We start from the raw sequence: 20,080 nt of genomic DNA, 5'->3' as shown, positions 1-20,080 counted from the left end.
AAAGTCTCATATGCCTTTATTAGTGGAGAATTTTGAACACTAAACAAATATATTGAACCTCTTAAGATATAATTATTTAATGCCTGGTTTAAGGGTGATGTCTCTCTTTTGGTCTCCTACAATGCTTGCAAAATTTGATATATAAATCAAACTAGGAGTGAGTTCAATCTAATGAAATATGTTTATGGCTCATTCTCCAAGGTTAGATCAGAAGTTTTGGCCCGCTTTAGTATTCCATATTTTTGCTAATCAGCTAATAAGCAATCAATCTTTCCTTCAATCATGGGATTCACATACCAATCAGTAGTCTGTCTTATATATACTGGCACAAAACTAAAGGCTACTTTAAAATTTAAATGGCATTTTACAATCATTCATTTGTGGACTATCTAACAATAACATACACAAAAACTGGTTTAAAATTTTAAGTGTAACTTTGATAAACCCTTGGCGAACAAGAACCATTCTCAGATGCAACTGTTGCAAACAATGAATGAATAAGCTCCAACTTTGTTCTGATCCAACCTGTGCCCTTGTTTTAAGCCTAGCCACGTATCTATATTTTGCTCTTTGAAACATTTTGTTTCCAGCAGACAGAAATGAGCCCACTGATTTCAACATATCAGGGTGAAAGAAAAAAAACAATCTCTGATGCTTTTTTTGTACAGAATAATGTGATGAATGTGAATCATGTATTGGTTGTTTTTAGCGGGCTATAAGTCCTCCTTGTACTCTGTACACTTTCTTTTTACTCTTAATGCAATATTTGCTTACTTAGAAAAAACAAAAAGAATCATCTATTGGGGGGTGATGGCTATCGGAAAAAAAAATGAGAATCATGTATGAAGCAACGAGGTGAATTGACAAATATAAAACAACCAGTTACACTCTGACTCTAGGTGGAAATCCACGCATTCTCGGTTCATATTATAGAAATCTAGGCAAATAAACCGTGAAATAAATAGTTGCTCTAACTATGTTTCTTGTTTGCTATAGAGCATAGTGAATTTGGTGATTTTCGGTAAAACATCTCTGGTGGCTTTTCTTGTTTGTAATATAGTGCACCTCGACCTCTTGGAAGTGAACATATGAACCAACATACCTGTGACCAACTAGTCTGCAAAGCTAAAAAGGTTGCAAAGTATCTATGAAAGCATCCTTTATATGTAGTTTTAATACTGATGCAGACTGTACACTCAACAGGCAACCTTCTATGATAGTTGACAAGAAAGTTGGTAAAACCTCGGCTTAAGATTGACAAAGCCTTATAACCTGCTTATAAGTTTACATAAAATCATCATCATTTCCTACGGACTCAGCAGATGATCTTTTTAGGGGCAAATGTTTGGCAAGACTAGTTCGAGGCTTTGTTGGCACAGGCGTCGTAGTTTTAGGACATGTTCTTGCCAATTTTATGGATCCACTCTGCAAAGGTGTGAATGGGGTAGGTGTCCTGCTTATAGTACTAGTAGTATTACAAGAGATTGTAGGTGTTTGTTGTGGACGTGGTTGTGACAAGAAAGGACTTCTTTGGTTTTTTGTTCTTCCAGTAAAACCGGAATGAGCTTGATGTGTTTCCACTTCTCGAGGTTTCAAGCGCGTTGATTCAATGGGAATAAGTTTTCCATCTACTTGGTTTGTGAAGACAAATGTGACCTGCAATACAAACATAAAATTTAAACATCACGCATTTCCCTCAATGGACACTAGACGAGTAGCTCAAGTGTAAAAATGAAAAGAAAATGAAAATTTATAAATTGCATCAGCCTTGATCACATAAAATTGAAATTTGAAAATAACCTAGTAACTGTTGTTTAATGCTTGGCAGTTCAAATCGGAGGTGTCAAAATTAAGGTTCAATCTGTTGGTAGACAAACACCGGACTAGTGTTTTCTAGACTTGCTCTTAAGGTAAGTACCCCACAGAACCACCCTAGATCAGGTAATAAGATATGCAACTCACATCTTATCTAATGCCATGTTTCACATATGTATTAAAAATTCCACCTACGCATGTCCATGTTCTAGTCCAAGGAAAAGTGGTAACTAGAAAACAAAGGATCATAGTAGATCAAACCCAAGGTCTTTTACTATAGAAGTAATCTCTGGGCCTCTTGTTTATAGTAGATCAAACACAAGACTAAACCAAATTTTAGTTGAGAGGATCATATATCGAATCCACAGTTTTAATTGTAGATGTAATGTCTCGGCATCGTGTTTATCGGATTAAATCTAACACCAGACTAGAACAACTTTTAGTTGGCTTTCATTTTCAGCTCCTAGAAATCCTTAAATTCTGTGGTGATCGAACTTTTTGCAATAAAGTGATGTAACATGAAAAAAAATTCCCTCCAAAAATCAGATACAGATGAACTTATATTGTTGCTTACCTCATCGCCAGCTGAAGCTTGTAATATTGCATCAGGTACGGACGTTGGGGAAATATGATGACCCCAACTTCCAAGATCTTCCTCTAGAGGACTTCCGATCTTAACAGTTTTGTTTTAAGAAAAAAAAAGAATTAAAATAAGGATCTAACTAGCAATTAGTACGCAAATGCGGAATTGATGAAATGTGGTTCACCTGTTTTTCTGAGTTTTTTAACTTGTGCAAACAACCTGATATTGCTGCAAATCCACCAATGTCATCTTCATCAACTTCACAGACATCACCTGAATCTGATCCAGCCCCAACATTTCTTACAGTATCAGAACTCTCAACTTCCAAATTACATGTTGTACACCGAATGCAGTTCATCTTCTCATGAATTTCCGACCTACATAAATGAGAGATAGAACATTCAATAGATTTTATACAATTTAAATACGTTCTGCTAATCCATGTATGTTATGCCACCGGTGCTGCAAGCTGATAAATATTAACAAGGGGACATCTTCACAAACATAAAGATGGTGTAAAAAAATTTAGTTGTAATAGCCAAACTGATCTCTCATATTAACTACAGAAGCAATTTAGAACATTTTGAATAAAATCCATTGTGATCATTCATTTTTCCAGCTTCCTCCATTGTTGTCATCACGAATCTCTGGTTTACGGGGCAAAGTGAGTATTCTAGTTTACAAATGAATGTTTTATAGGTATACAGTATACTGGCAAATTGAAGAATGTATAAACCATATAAAACACATTTTGATGTCTAATTAGAGCTAAAAAATGAAGGTTCTATTAATGAATTCCCTTTGAGTGCATGTTGATTTCCGTAAGAGGATATATCCATGTGTACATGACATCCTTCAATTAGTTATAGGAGAAAATCACAGATTTACACCGCAGGTAATTTGCCAACTCTGATTGGTCAGATCAGTTTAACTTATTCATTAGAAGTGAAAAAAACCCTAAGCTTAGTGAAGTTCTTCTTAACTCCATAAACAAAAATTCTAGATATTGGCACATGCCGAAGATATAATATTAGCAAACAATAGCTGAGCAAGTGAGGTACAAACACCTAGGATAGAACTTTCCTTCAACTTAAATAGATCAAACACAAAACATGAGTAACAACAATGTACAACAGAACAGTGAAATTTACTAACAGAGTAACGGGTGAGGTTACTATCTGTGCATTCATCCAAAGTTTTTGTTTTAGGTTTTTATGGCAGCCCCAAGATGATGTGGTCTTGATTTGATCGGCGTACAAGGAATCTCTCACCCATCTCCCCTTGAAATTAATAGTTCAACATGGGGAGTTTAAAATCTAGGTAATTATATACAAGTTTAAGATGGTAGCAAAGTTGGATGCTCCAATGTATAAGATGGTAGCAAAGTTGGATGCTCCAATGTATAAGATGGTAGCAGACAAGCTAGCTTGGTCCAAAAGGCCCATGTGCAACATGTCACCCGCTAAAATCAAAGTACACGTGTTAGGTTCAAGTCTAACCACACGTGAGGGGGCGTGTTCAGACTGACATTGGGAGTTTAAAGCCTAGCCAACTAACATGTGAGTTCCTGGGGAGAGCTACTGTACACCTTTACAATCTCCATCACAATGGCTGGTTATTAACATGTGAATTTCACAATTTCTTCCACTTACCAATTAGTTTAGCTATTCAGTAGTAATTGAATTTAGATAAGTATCCCTGTTATCACGTTATGGAACTCGGCTTGAAAAATTCCAATCTAAGAAAAAAATAATAGATTAAAAAGACCTCACCTTGAGTTTTCATGAAAAGTAAATAGATCGCGAAGGTCTTCTGTTGAAAGAGTATTCCCCTGCAAGACGATGTTGATTTTCCTTCAGTTCATCCAACACGTTTGTTAAAAGTAAAACAAGAAAAAGAAGCCAATGCCAGCACCTGTGCGCTATCATTTTCTATTTGCTCTTGCTGAATAACTTTCTGAAGCCCTTCCTTAGACATTTGGCGCTGGTATACCTACAAAATGTAGTTATGATATCAATCACTCTTAAAATAACCAGCGAAACAATTGCAGTTTCTATAAGACACATAATAATTACGATGATGACCTGCAACAGAAATACTATACGAAAGAAATAAGGTACTAACAACAATAATTACGACTGTTTAAGTGTCCACACCTTTTCTTCAATGGTCCCAGTACTCAAAAATCTATATATGTACACTCTCTTCTTTTGCCCGTCTCTCCAGACTCTTGCAGCAGCCTATTGATTACAAATAAAATACAAATAAAGAATAATAAGATTATGTCCATATAGGAACAGGGTGGTTCTTTCCAAAATACACAAATATACGATCTAAACATGAGGACATACTTGCTTGTCATTGGCAGGGTTCCAATCAGGATCAAACAAGACAAGCCTATTACCACCTATCAAATTAAGTCCACAACCACCTGCCTTGCTACTTAGGAGAAAGGCAAACTCATCCTGCAAGGTATGATTTAAGATAGGTTTACCAATAAATATTAAGGAGGCACTCACGTTTCTTACTAAAGGAACAGGGCAGAAAGTTATTTACCTTTGAAGGGTCATTAAAACAATTCACCAATTTCTGTCTTTTACTGATGGATGTAGTGCCATCGAGCCTCAAGTATGGATATCTTCTCTCACGACATAATTGAGCAAAAAGGTCCAGCGTCTGATCATATATAGTCAATTGTAATGTTAGTCACTCCTATACATCCTCCTAAAAGATATATATGTAAATAAACAACTACATCTACATACAAATTAGGTACACTTAATATAAACCTGAGTAACAGGGACACTTCATGTTTTCAAGAAAATCCCTGCCTGACACACCAACATTCGTGCTAAACACAGAGACACATGCTGATGCAGATGATTTCAGAAGAAGATAAAGAAGACGAAGGAATAAAAAGTGAGAAAAAGGAAAGACGAGAATAGTTTTACCCCTTCACATTTGAAAGAAGATAAAAGAAGAAAAGAGAGGATAGAAATATTATCCTCAGTAATCTATACCGACCACTATATAGTTTGATTTTGGGCATTTAATTCTTGTTCTAAGCATGCTTCATTTGTTATTACTTTGAACATAGTATTTGGTGTCTGTAGATGTTAGATGCTAGAATGCACAGGTACTTCAAAATGGAAGCCGTACCCGTGTCACCGGTGTCGGGCACTCCCTATTTAACTAAAAATGCAGAGTGTCCTTGCCATGTCTCAGCCGTACCTGTGCAGCACAGTTTGGAAATGACTTTTTGTCTTTTTTCTATAAAACCTCTATAATCTCTACGTATCTAGTTATTAACTTATTATCTAAGTGAAGTTGACAGATACATGTGGCTGTCTGACACGGCATCTTGAAAGTACATAGAAACAGTTAATACACTATTTTCACACCAGCTTATCCGAACTCTTATCTGTATCCATTTCAACAAATTATCTATTTTGGTCTCAAGGCCAGCTTAGTATAGTTAACACTAAGCCCAAACAAAGCTCAAGTCCATTTATAACTCATGACTTAACATTGTTTTAGGCCTAAATGTAATATCAGAATGTGCGGCATCAGTGGTGAGAAAATCTCGCCAGCATATTGACACACACAGATGCAGACACAAAGGCCTCCTTTAAAAATTTCACCAATTCTGTAGAGTAGTGATTATTTTTTTACAAAACGAATAACATACCTGAGTGTAATTTGACACAAGAACAATCCTATCATCAGTTTTACGACGCAGGTGGGCCAGCAACCGTGCTAAAACATGCATTTTCCCAGACAGTTCGACCCAAAACCCATCACCACCAGTCCATGATCCGGATCTGACCAAAACAGAATAGAAACATTTTGGAAACTGAAACACATAGCAGCAGAACAACCAAAAATAAATAAATGCTAGTGTACTAACCTCCCAGAAAACATCTCTGGCGGGAAGAAACGTATGCAATCTTCAAACCCTGACATCCCTGGAGTACCGCTTTTGATTGTATCATATATAAGCTACAAGAAAAAATACCACCTCTGGTGAATGTATAAAAGATTCTAGAAGTAGCAAGTGTAAAATAAATCTACGCTTATGTATGAGAAGATCAGCTACAAAACGTTCTCAGATTCACTTTGGATTTACCATTGAGGTTTTCTAACATGATAAACACAACCAGAAATTATCCTGTCAGCAGTACAACTGCACAAGTACAGGTTTACTGAATCTCTCCTATAAACCTCAGTTTTCACATCATCTTAGGTCCTCGTCACACACATCCACAAAGTAAGCAAGTAACTGCTATTGCAAATAGTTAAACAGTTCAAGGAGGTTCTAGAAAAAACGTCGACCTCAACTACATCATACCTTTGGATGATTGCACAGCTTTTTAAGAGCTGTAATATAAGCCAAAATTTTTGACTGTTTCATCTCTTCTGCAATTACTCGTTTAACCTACAATGATGCAAAAAGAAAATAGTGACGTTGGCCATATATCTGTTAAGTTCAGTTTGAAGAACAGCGTTAGACATTTCAAAAGGTGAAGCCAAATCAAAAGAAGAAAGAAAGTAACACTTACATTTTTGGAATGTATAAAATGGTTATACAAGTTTGACTGGAGAGGAGTCAATTTGCAACAAACAACTTCCACTATCTGCTTTAGTACAATCATAAAGAAAATATTATGACGTCTAAAACTCAGAACCAACAGTTCAACTATCAAATTAAGAGCAAAGCAAGACACATACCTTTGGTGGTAAGTGATTTGACAGCAAAGCATTCGTCCTTCTAAGTATAAACTGAAAAACATATCCACAGGTCACAAGGGGAAAAAAATTCTTCCTCATAAACCTATTACAAGCTACTAATATTGTGCAATTCACAACAATAACAATTTCGAGTTAACAGAGTCACAATCTTGAACAAAATTATATGTAAATATTTTCTTTCTTAGAAACTTACCTGATTCACTTTTCCACTTAGCTCTCCAGAGCGCTCAACGCCTAACTTTCTCTCATCTTCAGAAGCCGTAGGCTCTCTTCCACTAACAATAGGTGCCTATATATGGTAAAATCAGATACATGGTAAGAGGGTGAAGGACATAATAAATAAAGTTAAAGATATGAATCGAAACACAAAATAGTTATTTTTATGAGACTCTACAAAGGTCAGGGCTGCATTACAAATCACGCTAACACGTTCTTCTGATGACTAAGAGTTAAAAGAACAGGGAAGTCCTTTCACGCTAAATGTGTGAAACGGATGAGAATATATTGTGAGTCGGTCGCCCAAATCTATCCTAGATATCCATAACGACAATTTCTTCATCAACATAGAAATAATAAACTACTTCACAAAGACTTCTTTCTATTTAAGGACAGGATACTTAGTCAAAGGTTCTTGAATTGATTAATAGGGCTTTTATTCTTCAACAACATGGAAAACCAAAATATCAGTGTATTTGGCTACATATCAGTATGAGATGGATGAACGTTATACAAAGACATCACCTTACCTCATAGTAACGACGAAAATATGCAGCATCTCCTAATACTCCTGGATTAGTAAAGTTAACCATGGCAAAGAATTCTTCTAGATCGTTCTGCAAAGAAATTGTAATAGAATTACTGTCATTAGTAGAATAAAAGACTAAAACAAAAGTCACTTCAATATATGTGTTCGATGTCACCTGCATTGGTGTTCCAGACAACAATATGCGCCGTTTGCATGAAAGGGTAGCCAATGCCTGAATTTGAAATTCAAACGATTATAATTACTCCAGAAGGACCAATAAGTTGATAGTCGTGGAGAAAAATAGTCATTATTGCTCATCTTACCCGATTTGTTAATGTCTGATCATTTTTCAGCCTGTGAGCTTCATCACAAATGAGAAGGTCACAGGATCCACTTTTATTGAATTTTGACGCATGCATCCGGAATGTCTCATAGGACACAATAAGCACCTTCAAAACCATATGGTGTATCAGTGTCATAGATCCATTGTACTGCCAAAGCAGGGGGGAATTGAATTACCTTGAAAGGGCTGCGAGGTCTTATGAAACTATCTATTCCAGAGACAACATCTTCTCGGGTGCTTTCACACAGAGCAACAAGTTGAATTCTATCTCCAACCCACTTCTTAATTTCAGACTCCCAGTTAGTAACAAGGCTGGTAGGAGTGACAATTATTGCCTTTTTAACCATTGGTTCCGCCTCAAATCCCTGACGAAGAAGAGTATACAATAACGTGATAGACTGTAATGTCTTCCCTAAACTGCAGAAATAATGAAAATAGAAGATTCTCTGAGAACATGGCCACTACTAAGACCAGAATACACTATATCCACAAATCAAGAAGAACAACTAAGATAAGATGAGACGTTTACCCCATATCATCAGCTAGAATGCACCCAGATATACTAGAAGAACTTAATAAACCAGAGACACAGTCAAACATGAACTGAACTCCTTCTCTGCATTAAAATTTAAAGGCCCGCTATAAGCTCATATAGAGATTGACAAATTCATCAGAAGTGGATTATCAAACAAACTAAGAAAATGCAATACCTTTGATGTGGTCGAAGGAAACGAACAAGCAACAAATCAACTTCTATCACCGTAGAATTCCCACATCCTTCTCCTACCTCTTCAGGTTGCCACAACACTAAAGGCTCAACCCCAGGCGGCAGAGACACAGTCTCCTCTTTCACATCCTCCTCAACATTATTCGTACCGTACAAAACATTCGTAATTGATATCAACACCGGTCTATTAGATCCCCACGGCACGAATCTCTTACGAGCATAAAGACGACGACTAAGTTCTCCCTTTTTATCACTATACCCTTCATTACATGGTGGTTTAAATGGTTTCCTAGCTATAGCAGCTCCTTCAGACACAGATAAAACTCTCGGAATCAATGCCTGTCTTTTCACAACAAGGTTACCCCTAAAAAATACCCACAAAAACTTCAAATATATTAACAACCCCTAAAAATCTAAACTTTATAACAACCCATCATACCAAATCACAATTAAAACAATAGGCACAAATCAATTTAACATAATACCATTAAATCACATATAAAATTTGAAACCCTAAATTATCTATCAAAATGAAAATGTAAACAAATGGGGGTCAATACTTTGAGTCACTATATACGAAAATGAATACAATTGAGAGTGTTTAATTCTTATACCTGACAAGGGCTTCTACATTTAGTGATTTTTTATTTTGGGATTGTTTTTCTGCTTTTTCGTCGTCGTTGCTGCTTTCCACGTCAACAACGTATTCATCACTGGAATCAGAATCAGAATCAGAATCAGAATCAGATGAAGACATTTCTTCTTCTTCTTCTTCTCTCATTTTGCTCTCTACTCGTTTTTTTCAATTTTTGGTTTTTTAAAGTGTGGAGAAATGGCGGTAAATTTAAAGCGGGATTAAATTTTGAGACTTTGATATTTTGGGTCGAAAAATCCGAAACCGATATTTATGTTTCCAATTTTGTCTTTTGATCGGTTTTGATATTCTCCAATATATCAAGTACATAGATATATCGGTAGATATTAGAAGTATGGTCTTTGAATTGAGGTACAAATCCTACTTCTTCTTGTCCCCCCCCCCTTTTTTCTGGTAATCAAATTGTTTTATTTATATCAACAAAGGATTACATTAGCATTGTCATGCTCCAGGCTTTGTTTCAGCCATATTGGAACTATCTGACAAGGAATACTAGGGAAAACAAACTGAATGTTGACCTCATTGTTTCGAGGGGTGATTGTCCAGTTCTTGTACTGTGGATTTGTAGAAGCAATAGCCGCCAACTTCTGTGCAACTAAGTTTCCACTTCTGGGTACATAATTAATATCTACAGAACCAAAAAGTTTAAAAAGATTTGCTGCATATGAAAGTATAAATTGTGCTGTCCAGGAAAGATTTGAAGGCTTATTGCCCATATAATCAACTGCAGCTTTCACCTCCAATTCCACATGAAGCTTTAAGGAGGTGTTTTTTGGACACCAACTAATGGCTCTGAGAAGTCCTCTACAATCATATTCCTCTGCACTGGTAGAGCCGCTTGTGCTTGTTCCTGCAGCCACGAATTTGCCTTTGTCATCTCTCAACAGATACCCATAACCTGTTTGTTTTTTATTTTTAAGAAATCTAGCATTTACATTCAACTTTAGATGTTCCTTTGGAGTAGGAAACCATTTAACTGTGATGGACAAAAGCAGATTGTTTATGTTGGGCCTAGGTATAATAAGAAGGTCAATTTTTTTTTTATGACTTTGCTTATTCTGTTAATAGAAGGTGTAGTCTTGGTATGGAGGATGTTACATCTGTCCACCCATATGTTATAGTAAAGAAGCAGGCAGAAATTGGTCCACTGTTTAGTTTCAATTGGCCAATTAGGGGGTGGCTTGAACCAAATGTCAATCCACCTGTTAGAGGAGTATAGCTTGAATTCCTCTAGACGAAACAGCCAAGGTGTTTGAAACCACAAAGCTGTTGTAAATGGGCAGGCCAGCAGAAGATGGTGCACACTCTCTAACACATTTCCACATAGAAGACATGATTTATTAGGGATAAACATAATATTAGATAAATGATCTCTAGTGGGTACCATCTCATGATAGAACTTCCATGCTAGGAGTGTGTGTCTCGGCAAATTTGCATTATTCCAGAAAGACAAAGTGGGAGCGTGGGTTACCGAAATATTTACAGGCATGCTTAGTTTATTATACATAGATTTAACACTATATGTGCTTTTTTTTTGTAAGGTCCCAGTGTAAAGAATCAACTAGGTTTCTAGTTGAGAGGTAAACATTATGAATATGCATGTCAATGTCCTGATCGAATAGTGAATGTACAATAGAAGAATTCCATGTTCTACTGTGTTGATTAATCAAATGTGATACAGTAGTGTAATTAATATTGACAGGATAAGATAGAGGGATTTTACCACATGGTAGCCAAGAGTCTTCCCATATATTTATGCTTGTACCTGTTCCAACACGCCATGTGGAATTGTCTCTAATGAGAGGTAGAATATACAACATACCTTGCCAGAACCAGGAGGATCCATTTTTTCTGCAAGTCTGTAAGATGTTATTGTTTGGAAAATACTTACTCTTTAGCTGGGAAGCTACTAGAGAAGTTGGATTAGTAAGAATTTGCCAGAAAATTCTAGTTAGGTGAGCCAAATTATTAAGTTTGGAGTCTCTAATGCCTAGGCCTCCGACTTTTTTGGGTTGACATATGAAAGACCAAGTTTTAAGATAACAAGGATTATTTTTCTCTGGTTGTTTTCCCCACCAGAAATCTCTTTGAATCGCATTAATTTTTTCTGTAATACCTATGGGTAAAAGGAAAGTGCTCATATGATAAACAGGCATAGCAGAGGTTATGGACTTAATGAGAACTGTTCTAGCGGCTTGAGATAAAATTTTACTTTTCCAACCCGAAATCTTCTTGTTAACTTTAAGGATTAGATCATTGAAAATCTCAGATTTGGGCTGACCAAGAAAGAGTTTTGTACCCAAGTATTTTTCTCCCATGACCATTCTTTTCATATTAAGAATCTTTTGTATATCGACTACTTTACAGCTGGGAATATTTTTACTAAAGTGAACTCCTGACTTTTCAAAATTTATCTCTTGTCCAGTGATATGACAGAAATCATTGAGGATAGCAAGAACAGAGTTTGCTTCCTTTATATCTGCTCTACAGAAGATAAATGCATCGTCTGCGAATAGCAGATGTGCAATGGGAGAGCTATTTTTAGCTATTTTAATCCCATGAATATTATTATCAGAAACAAGTTTATTTATAAGTCTAGAGAGGACTTCCATACACAAAATGAAAAGAAGAGACAACGGATCACCTTGTCTAAGTCCTCTTTTGGATTTGAAGTGACCATGAGGAGTACCATTAACAATGACAGAGAAGTGAGGGGAGGATATACAGTTATGGACAAGGGTACTTAAATGAGGGTCAATACCCAAGGATTTCATGATCTCAGTTATCGTATTGCAGTTGATTCTGTCAAAAGCTTTAGACATGTCAACTTTGATCGCCATAAGACCAGAGATGCCTTTTTTCTTTTTCATGGTGTGGAAAATCTCATGTGCAAGAATAACATTATCAGAGATTTGCCTACCAGTAACATAAGCACTTTGATAAGGTGATATGCTAGGGAAGAGAATAGCTTTGAGCCTGTTCGCTAGAGTATTGGAAATGATTTTATAAGAGATGTTACATAAGCTAATGGGCCTAAATCTTTATTGTTGGTTGGATTAACAAACTTTGGGATAAGAGCAATGTTAGTATGGTTTAGATTTTCAAGACTGTGAGCATAGGTGAAAAAGTTTGAAACCATTTTGAAGATGTCTTCATGTAACAGATCCCAAGATTTTTGGTAGAATAAAGCAGAAAAACCATCTTGACCAGAAGCCTTAAGAGCGCCCATCCCCAAAAGAACAGACTTAACCTCTTTTTTGGTGATAGGAAGAAGAAGGGCATTATTTTCATCTTGTGTAATGATATGGGGGAAGAGAGAGGGGATGGTTGTAGAATTAACAGGTTTATCTTCATTAAGAAAGTTTTTAAAGTGAGTCACCAGAGTTTTACCAATGAGGGATGAGTTGGAGACCCAAGAACCATCTTCAGTTTTCAAATGATCAATCCTATTATATTTTATGTGTCTTAGGGTCTTAATGTGAAAGTACAACGTATTTCTGTCCCCCTATTTTATATCTACATCCCTAGACTTTTGTTTCCAAAAACTTTCCTCACATTCAAACAGATTATCAAGTTTATTAAGGGCAGTTTTCTCAAGAAAAATGTTTTCAGCAGTGGGTGCCTTCATTTGATAGGAAGCAATTTTATACGTAAGTTTTTTATTTGCTCAAATATAGTACCAAAAGTTACTTTATTCCAAAGATTAAAAGCCTTTTTAGTTGAACCAAGATTTTTTTGAGAAAAGAAGATGTGGAGGAAAAAGGTGTTCTTGATGATAAGAATTATTCCAAGCAGAGTTGACCGTTTTGTGGTAATCAGGGTGATGTATCCACATTGACTGAAATTTAAAAGGTTTTGGGGTAGTTTTATTGGGTGGTTGGGTGTCCAGAAGGATAGGACAATGATCAGAACCAATAGCAGCTTTATGTACAAGAGTGGCATCAGGGAAAAGGGTATACTAGTCTGTATTAACAAGGGCTCTATCAAGTCGTTTTTGGATGTTGTCAGGTGAAGTTCTTTTATTAGACCAAGTGTATGGGTAACCTTGAAAACCAATATCAATAAGAGCAAGATCATTTATAATAGTGTGAGCAGGTTCTCCATCTTGGTATTCATAAGGTTTCCCACCTAGGGATTCTTCATTAGAAATAGTTACATTAAGATCTCCTATAATTAGGATAGGAAGGGTAAAAAATTCTAAATTTCTTATAGGGTCCCAACTTATATTTCTAATGGTTTTATATGGGCTTCCATAGAAAAAACAAGCAATCCAAGACTGATAAGAGCCTTTATTAAATTTAGCAGTGATAGAATTGGTAGAATTAGAGAGGACAGATAGGTTAATGCCGGATTTCCACATAAGACAAAGTCCACCTGCAGTGTGGATTGAAGGTACAGAAAATTGGTGAGGGTAGTTGAGTTGGTGTATTAGAATAGCTATGGATTGAGAAGAGGCTTTTGTTTCAGATAGAAAAAGAATATCGGGGTTTTCAAGGGTGATCAAATGTTGCAAATGTCTAATGGTAGAGGAGCTACCACATTCTCGGCAATTCCAACTGATCGTTTTCATTAAATAACTACTGGTGACTGTTCTGGTACAATCACAAACCTAAATAGGAACCAAGATTTATTATAGCACAGAGATTCGATGACATTACTCAGATGATGAGTGGAGAACTTACTGAACAACATATAATAGACATCATAGAAACTAAAGGTTTCTAAACAGTGATACAGGAGGTATAGATATAAGGTAAAAGAGGCATAAAATATGAAGTACCATATATATAAACCGAATTCATAAACGCATTTAGGAGGAAAGGCTTTGATATTGAACAGATGGATTAAGAGGTAGCATGCTTGGCGACAGATCATGATATTGGAAAACATTTTATTTAAACAGTGGTAGAAGGGGGTGGGAGTTTGCACCTGATAATGTGAAGACGAAGCTGACCCAATTTCCCACATCGGCAAAAGCGAAGGATCCTCTGAGATATGTAGCAGATTCAGGGGATTTGGTTCGGCATTGGGAATTTTGGTGGTTTCAGCCTGAGAAATTTGGGATTCGATACTCATCTGGCCACTATAACACCCCGTGTTTTTATTCTTTTATTTTTCCTAAGAATAATAATACTAATAAGAATAATAATAATAATAATAATGATAATAGGTTAAACTAAATATAGATAACTATCAGATAAGGATAAAAGCCCCGTAGGTAAATAGATAAGTGTTGTCCTTGTTTTTCGGTGAGTTTTCTCACGTAGAGTTTTTGGGGAAAAACACAGCGAGAGTTTTATACAAAAAAAAAAAAAAATGGGATTTTACTGAAAGAAGAAAAGAAAGTTTTTCTGGTAGCTGGTTGATAGTCGGAGTGCGCTAAAGGTGAGTAGATACTTTCAAATATATAAAAAGTTACACTTTGAAAATCTTTAATCTGTTGTTTTCTTCTTTGGATCGTCGTTTTTTGTTTTATTTGTAAAGTTGTGGAAATTTGGTCGTATAAGCATGTTATTGTTTGAACTATATGGTATATCAAAGGAAAACAAGATGTATAACGCAGAGGAACAGATATACTGCAACCTCGTCCTCGGATATCGAGGGAAAATGGAAGACGTTGTCTTTCTGTTTAACTATAAATGGAATCGAGTTTCCATGGAATTAAGTATTTCATCGTGCTTAGATTTAATCCAAAACTTATTGATTGTTGAGAAGGTAAACTGTTTTCATTGATGTCTGATGAATTCTATATCTTGGATTTGTTTTCTGTCGATTGAATTGAACATGGAGGATGTTGGGTAAGGTGTTGAGGGTTGTGTGTTGAGTGGACATGGCTCAGTGGTGCCGAGCGATACCTGTGGAAGCTCTGAGAGAGTTTTAATGGCAGATGGATGTATTTTGAGAAGTGTGGGAAATCGCGTTTTCTTTGTATGGTTAGATGGGGTTTTTGGTAGAGAGGAAAACCGCTGGATTCAAATTGGGTGGCGAGTGGTGGCCGGTGGTGGCTGTGGTGGTCGAGGCGCTGTGAGGGGAAGAAGATGAACAACATTTTCTTTGTCTGTTGGGCTTGGGCCGAACCATTTCTAGTGTGGGTTGGGTAGAACCAACTCATCTTGAGTGATAACTCATCTTGAGTGATGGGCGGTGGTGGCTAGAGCTGGTGTAGGTTTTGTGAGGAAGGAGATGAACGGTAAATCTCGAATTGGGCTTGGACCAAATCGTGGGTGGGCTTATGGGTTTTATTTTAGATTTTCAAATTTTTTTTTTTTTGTATTAGACTTTGGGCTTTTGGGTTAGAGGAGTTTGGGGCTGGTTGACTGCTGTTGACCCTTGGTAGGTCGACTTTGACTTTGACCAGAGTTGACTTTTGACCAGGGTTGACTTTGACCACTTGACCCAATTTGACTTTTTAACTCGGATTATGATTTGGGTTATTAAGATAGGTCTAGGGCTATTAACATGCTTGACTTTAGGCTAAGACTTTTTATATATACATGTGTATGTGTATTAACTACTATGTGATGTTTCAATTTTATGATATACAGTGTTATGACACTTAGACATCCATATAATTAATAACGCGTAAACCAAAAATACATGAAACAAGATACTCCTACGTTCTCTGAAATAATTTATGCAATAAGGTTCAATAATGCGTAAACCAATTTACCGCACTCTTTTAGAACTCTCCATGCCTCAAGTTTTAGAATTGAGTTTTATGACTGATGATGTCATATGTTAGGTGGGCATTTATTGAATGTGCTATAAATGGCCCGTTAGCGTTATATAGGGTATTCATTGAATGTGTCATGAATGACTAGATTGTTTGGACTGCCCTAGAGAGGAACTAAGGTATTCGCCTTGCGGGTTAGTGATATTAATTTGATTATGCGAGTGTTTGGGTTACTTTTGAATACCTAATATAATATCTACATATGTTATATAGAAGTTCTAACTTTCTTTTGCAGGAGGGTAGGACTTAATAACATTTTGTGCAGGGACACTGTCCTACCCTTATACAGCAGTGGATATTGGTAAGTTTTAATTCAATGATTTAGATATTAAAACGAGTTATTAGAATGAGTTAATATAATGAAAGTTTTGCTTGGGAAGAAACTATGCCGGTTGAAATGACAGAACTACATGTCTTCCAAGCTGAGAATGATTAAGTTATGGGAAAATATAAAGTGATTGTTTGGATAATTAAAGTATGATAATGGTTTTATGTGGTTAGTCTACTCATATCAGCAAATTCCATTTTGTTGACCCATGTTTGCTTTGTTTTGGCAACGTGGGTGTGTTCTTGGGAACATAGGTGGAAGGCAGTGGAACCGCGGTGTTTGATTTGGATTTGATCTGGAGCAGTTGATAAGCACCCAAAAGTGTATTATGAAACCCCATTGAGACATATAAATTTGGTTAATTATGTGTTTAATAATCATGAAATAAATATGTTTTCATACTTTTGCAGGTATTTGCAGTAAACATGGAAATATTGGTTAAACCTGCAATAAAGCACAAAAGGGCGTATATATGAATTCTCCCAAATCCCACGAAGCATCAAACTTCCAAAGCTCCTACCTCTCGAACCGGGACTCGAATGCAACAAGAGAGCTTTCGGACAATCGTATGATGAACTCTACGCATAGGGGAAGTTGTAAAGCGCCCAAAATACCGGACCGCCATCGACTGCACATGGACCCACTATCTTGGGGGCCACAAGATTGGATGAGTCATCAATTATAGAGCATGTCAAGACAAAAATAATAAATTATTGGTGCAAAGTTGCCACCTTGCATGTAATAAATTAGATTAGGTGTTAATAGTGAAAAAAGGCAAGGTGTCACTTTGTTTTAATGTGGTGGATAAAAATGAATTAATGTGGTTTGATGATTCACGTGGGAGGAAATGAGATTTTCTCTCAAATGGAGAAGAAATTAGACAAGGGTGGGGACACTCCATTTACTCCCTTGACTTATTTTCCTCACATGGCATTATTTTAGTTCCTTAGTGAAAAAAATCAGAAGTTAGTTTTTAGTTTTGGTAAGAAGCTTGTAATAGTTTTAATGGAGGAAACACTTGTTTTATTCTAGAAAATAAATATATCAGTGAGTTTGATTATTTATCTTCTTCCTTTCTCTCTCTCTCTCTCTCTCTCTCTCTCTCTCTCTCTCTCTCTCTCTCTCTCTCTCTCTCTTTTTTTTTTTTTTAGTTTATAAATCTTTGTCCCAAGGATCATGAGCTAACTTCCCTTTTGGGGAGTTAATCCAACTCATGTGAGGGTGAATCAATTTTTGTTGGTTTGGTAGGTTGTTAGGAAGAACAACTAGCTCTACACCCTATCCCAAAATGATAGTTGGTGTAGTGTCTAGTTAGGAATCAAAGCAATGAGCTTAGAGATAAGTCATTGCTTAGTTCCACTTGCTAGCATGTGTGAGCTCTTAAGTGAGCCATACATGCTAGGGATCAAATCTTTTCTTCCATTAGGGGCTTGTCTATGAGTCTAGGAAGGATCAAATAACCTGTTTCAAATCAACAACTAATGATAGTTTCACATGAGGAGGATTAACTCTCCACCTTTTCTTTCAAATCTCTATTTTGGTATTAAGTGCATGTTTTCAAACTTTAATGTATTTCTTAATGTTTGTGTAGGAAGGAAAACCTAGCATTAATATTATAACCTTACTCCTTAGTTCCCTTTATTGTAACATCCAATTTGTAGTTGTTCTAAACTTTAGGTTAGTTCGAATCCTTATTCCAACTCTACGAAACGAAGATCGTGAGTAAGGAACTTTGAGTGCTTTTGCATCAATTTAGAGAGTTCAAACCTCTAAGTAGTAGTAAACAAGCATATATCAGCAGTCCGAGAGTTTATTTTTATTAGGTCTGATCTTTTGGAAGTATGTAATAACGTAGTTTCATATTCATCATGGAATGAGAATACGATGTTGAAGACCTGTTATTCTTAGAGTTTTATATGATGATTTTTGAACGGAAGATAGTCTTTTAATAAAGTGATGGTTGAGAAATTTTGGAGATTATTTTTGTTGTTAAGATTCTTTATGATGTGGGTTTTATGTCTTGACATGTGTTGTATCCACCCGTCATAGCCTGGGTTTTAAGACAATTGAATATAGTGATGTTTGAGATATTTATATTTCAAATATTCATTTTTTTAATTGTTTAGAAATTCGGGCTGTGACAGCCACTGTCTTTGCCCATTGATTATTTTGATAGAGCTCAAATTCATTGTTGTGCATATCATATTGCAGTTCCCCATATAAGTGTTGATTGCTAGGAATCCATTCTTGTTCAGTACCTACCGATTTTATCATTAGTCCTTTCGAGTGAAGGAGTTGGCTAACCATTGGACTGTGGATTATATCCCATACAGCTTCAGTGGAGAGTTCTGATAGTTGCAGATTTTGGAATTGATTATTTACCAGGCCTTCCATTTGATTATTGGTGCTTGGCTCAAGAAATTCAATAGGGATTTGATCAGGTGATGGTATGGTTTGAGGTGGTGTAAGCGGTGTATAGAAATTTTCTTCCATATGTTTTGGGGGGATATATTGGTTGGATTCATCTTTGAAAATATTTGATCATTTTTTTCTTGGATGGTCGGTTATCATCTTCTGTTGATAATTTTTCTTTGTTTTTGAGTCGGCTGCTTGAAGGTGGGAAGACAGCTTGTTTTTTGGGTTTTTTTGGTGGGTGTGAGGAAATTAGATTTTGGATATGATCAGTGAGAGTGATGTTGTGGGTTGGGTTTTTGGATTTTTCCTTCGGGTGGGCTTTGGTTTGGAGATTATGATGGGCTTTGGTAGATGTAAATCGATAGAGATATCCATACCAACCCGATTTGGAATTGGGATTGTATAGCCTTGACATACCTGTGGCTTTGGTAGTTTTGAGGTCTGTTCAGCAGCGTTTCTTATGAGTGCCTTTGCCACGTTATCTAAAGCGGTAACGTGTTCGATTGTTTGTGTTGCATGTACTTCTGGTGTTATTTGAACCATTGTTCCACTGAACAAGGTGTGCTACTGTATAGCCCCTGTTTCAGCTGTTGTAGTACCAACTGTTTCTATGTGAGCCGAACTATTGATTTATGGTGTTGCTATTTCTTGAAAGAGGATCGGTTCAACAACTGGAGAGATTCTTGTTATCTTTAGAAGCTCCGTAATTGTGGGTGTTGCATCATCACATTTGTTTGTGTCATGGGTGAAGCGGTGACATCTTTTGCATGAGTGATAAGGAATTCCAGTGTAGACAAAGTCGATCCATGTTGGCCCCATGTAAAAGAGTTTCAGTCATGGTTCCTTGGCGCATGGGTTTGTACAGATCTACTTCTACCCTTGCTCTGTACCCAGTTGCATCCCTTGGGGTGGTATCCGGTGGATCAATTTCTTTCACTATTTCAGCAGCAGCAGCTATGAGTTTGATCACCGATGGTGATTGGTGTT

General features: G+C 36.5%; 1 protein-coding gene across 3 annotated transcripts; it reads right to left on the bottom strand.

The window, feature by feature from the left end:
• Positions 1–1,142: 1,142 nt before the first annotated feature.
• On the bottom strand, positions 1,143–9,799 carry RAD54 (DNA repair/recombination protein). 3 transcript variants are annotated; one of them, XM_086566969.1, is made up of 21 exons: positions 9,577–9,793; positions 8,946–9,326; positions 8,765–8,851; positions 8,412–8,652; positions 8,216–8,341; positions 8,068–8,124; positions 7,894–7,980; positions 7,341–7,436; positions 7,127–7,177; positions 6,958–7,032; positions 6,747–6,833; positions 6,306–6,397; positions 6,087–6,219; positions 4,955–5,074; positions 4,750–4,863; positions 4,555–4,638; positions 4,313–4,390; positions 4,171–4,229; positions 2,583–2,775; positions 2,390–2,488; positions 1,143–1,656 (listed from the first exon to the last, which is right to left on the bottom strand). In XM_086566969.1, exons 1-21 carry the CDS (start codon positions 9,741–9,743, stop codon positions 1,285–1,287), a joined length of 2,799 nt encoding a protein of 932 aa, XP_086423095.1. In that variant the 5' UTR covers positions 9,744–9,793; the 3' UTR covers positions 1,143–1,284. The 3 variants fall into 3 exon arrangements, with proteins under 3 accessions (XP_086423095.1, XP_086423096.1, XP_086423094.1); XM_086566970.1 differs by lacking the exon at positions 6,958–7,032 and having other exon boundaries at positions 9,577–9,799; XM_086566968.1 differs by having other exon boundaries at positions 7,894–8,124; positions 9,577–9,798.
• Positions 9,800–20,080: the final 10,281 nt, after the last annotated feature.

This window comes from Coptis chinensis, chromosome 6, assembly GCF_015680905.1.
Source record: "Coptis chinensis isolate HL-2020 chromosome 6, ASM1568090v1, whole genome shotgun sequence".
Classification (NCBI taxonomy): domain Eukaryota; kingdom Viridiplantae; phylum Streptophyta; class Magnoliopsida; order Ranunculales; family Ranunculaceae; genus Coptis; species Coptis chinensis.
The sequence above is the reverse complement of the archived record's forward strand: the minus strand, read 5'-3'. Positions and strand labels throughout refer to the sequence as shown.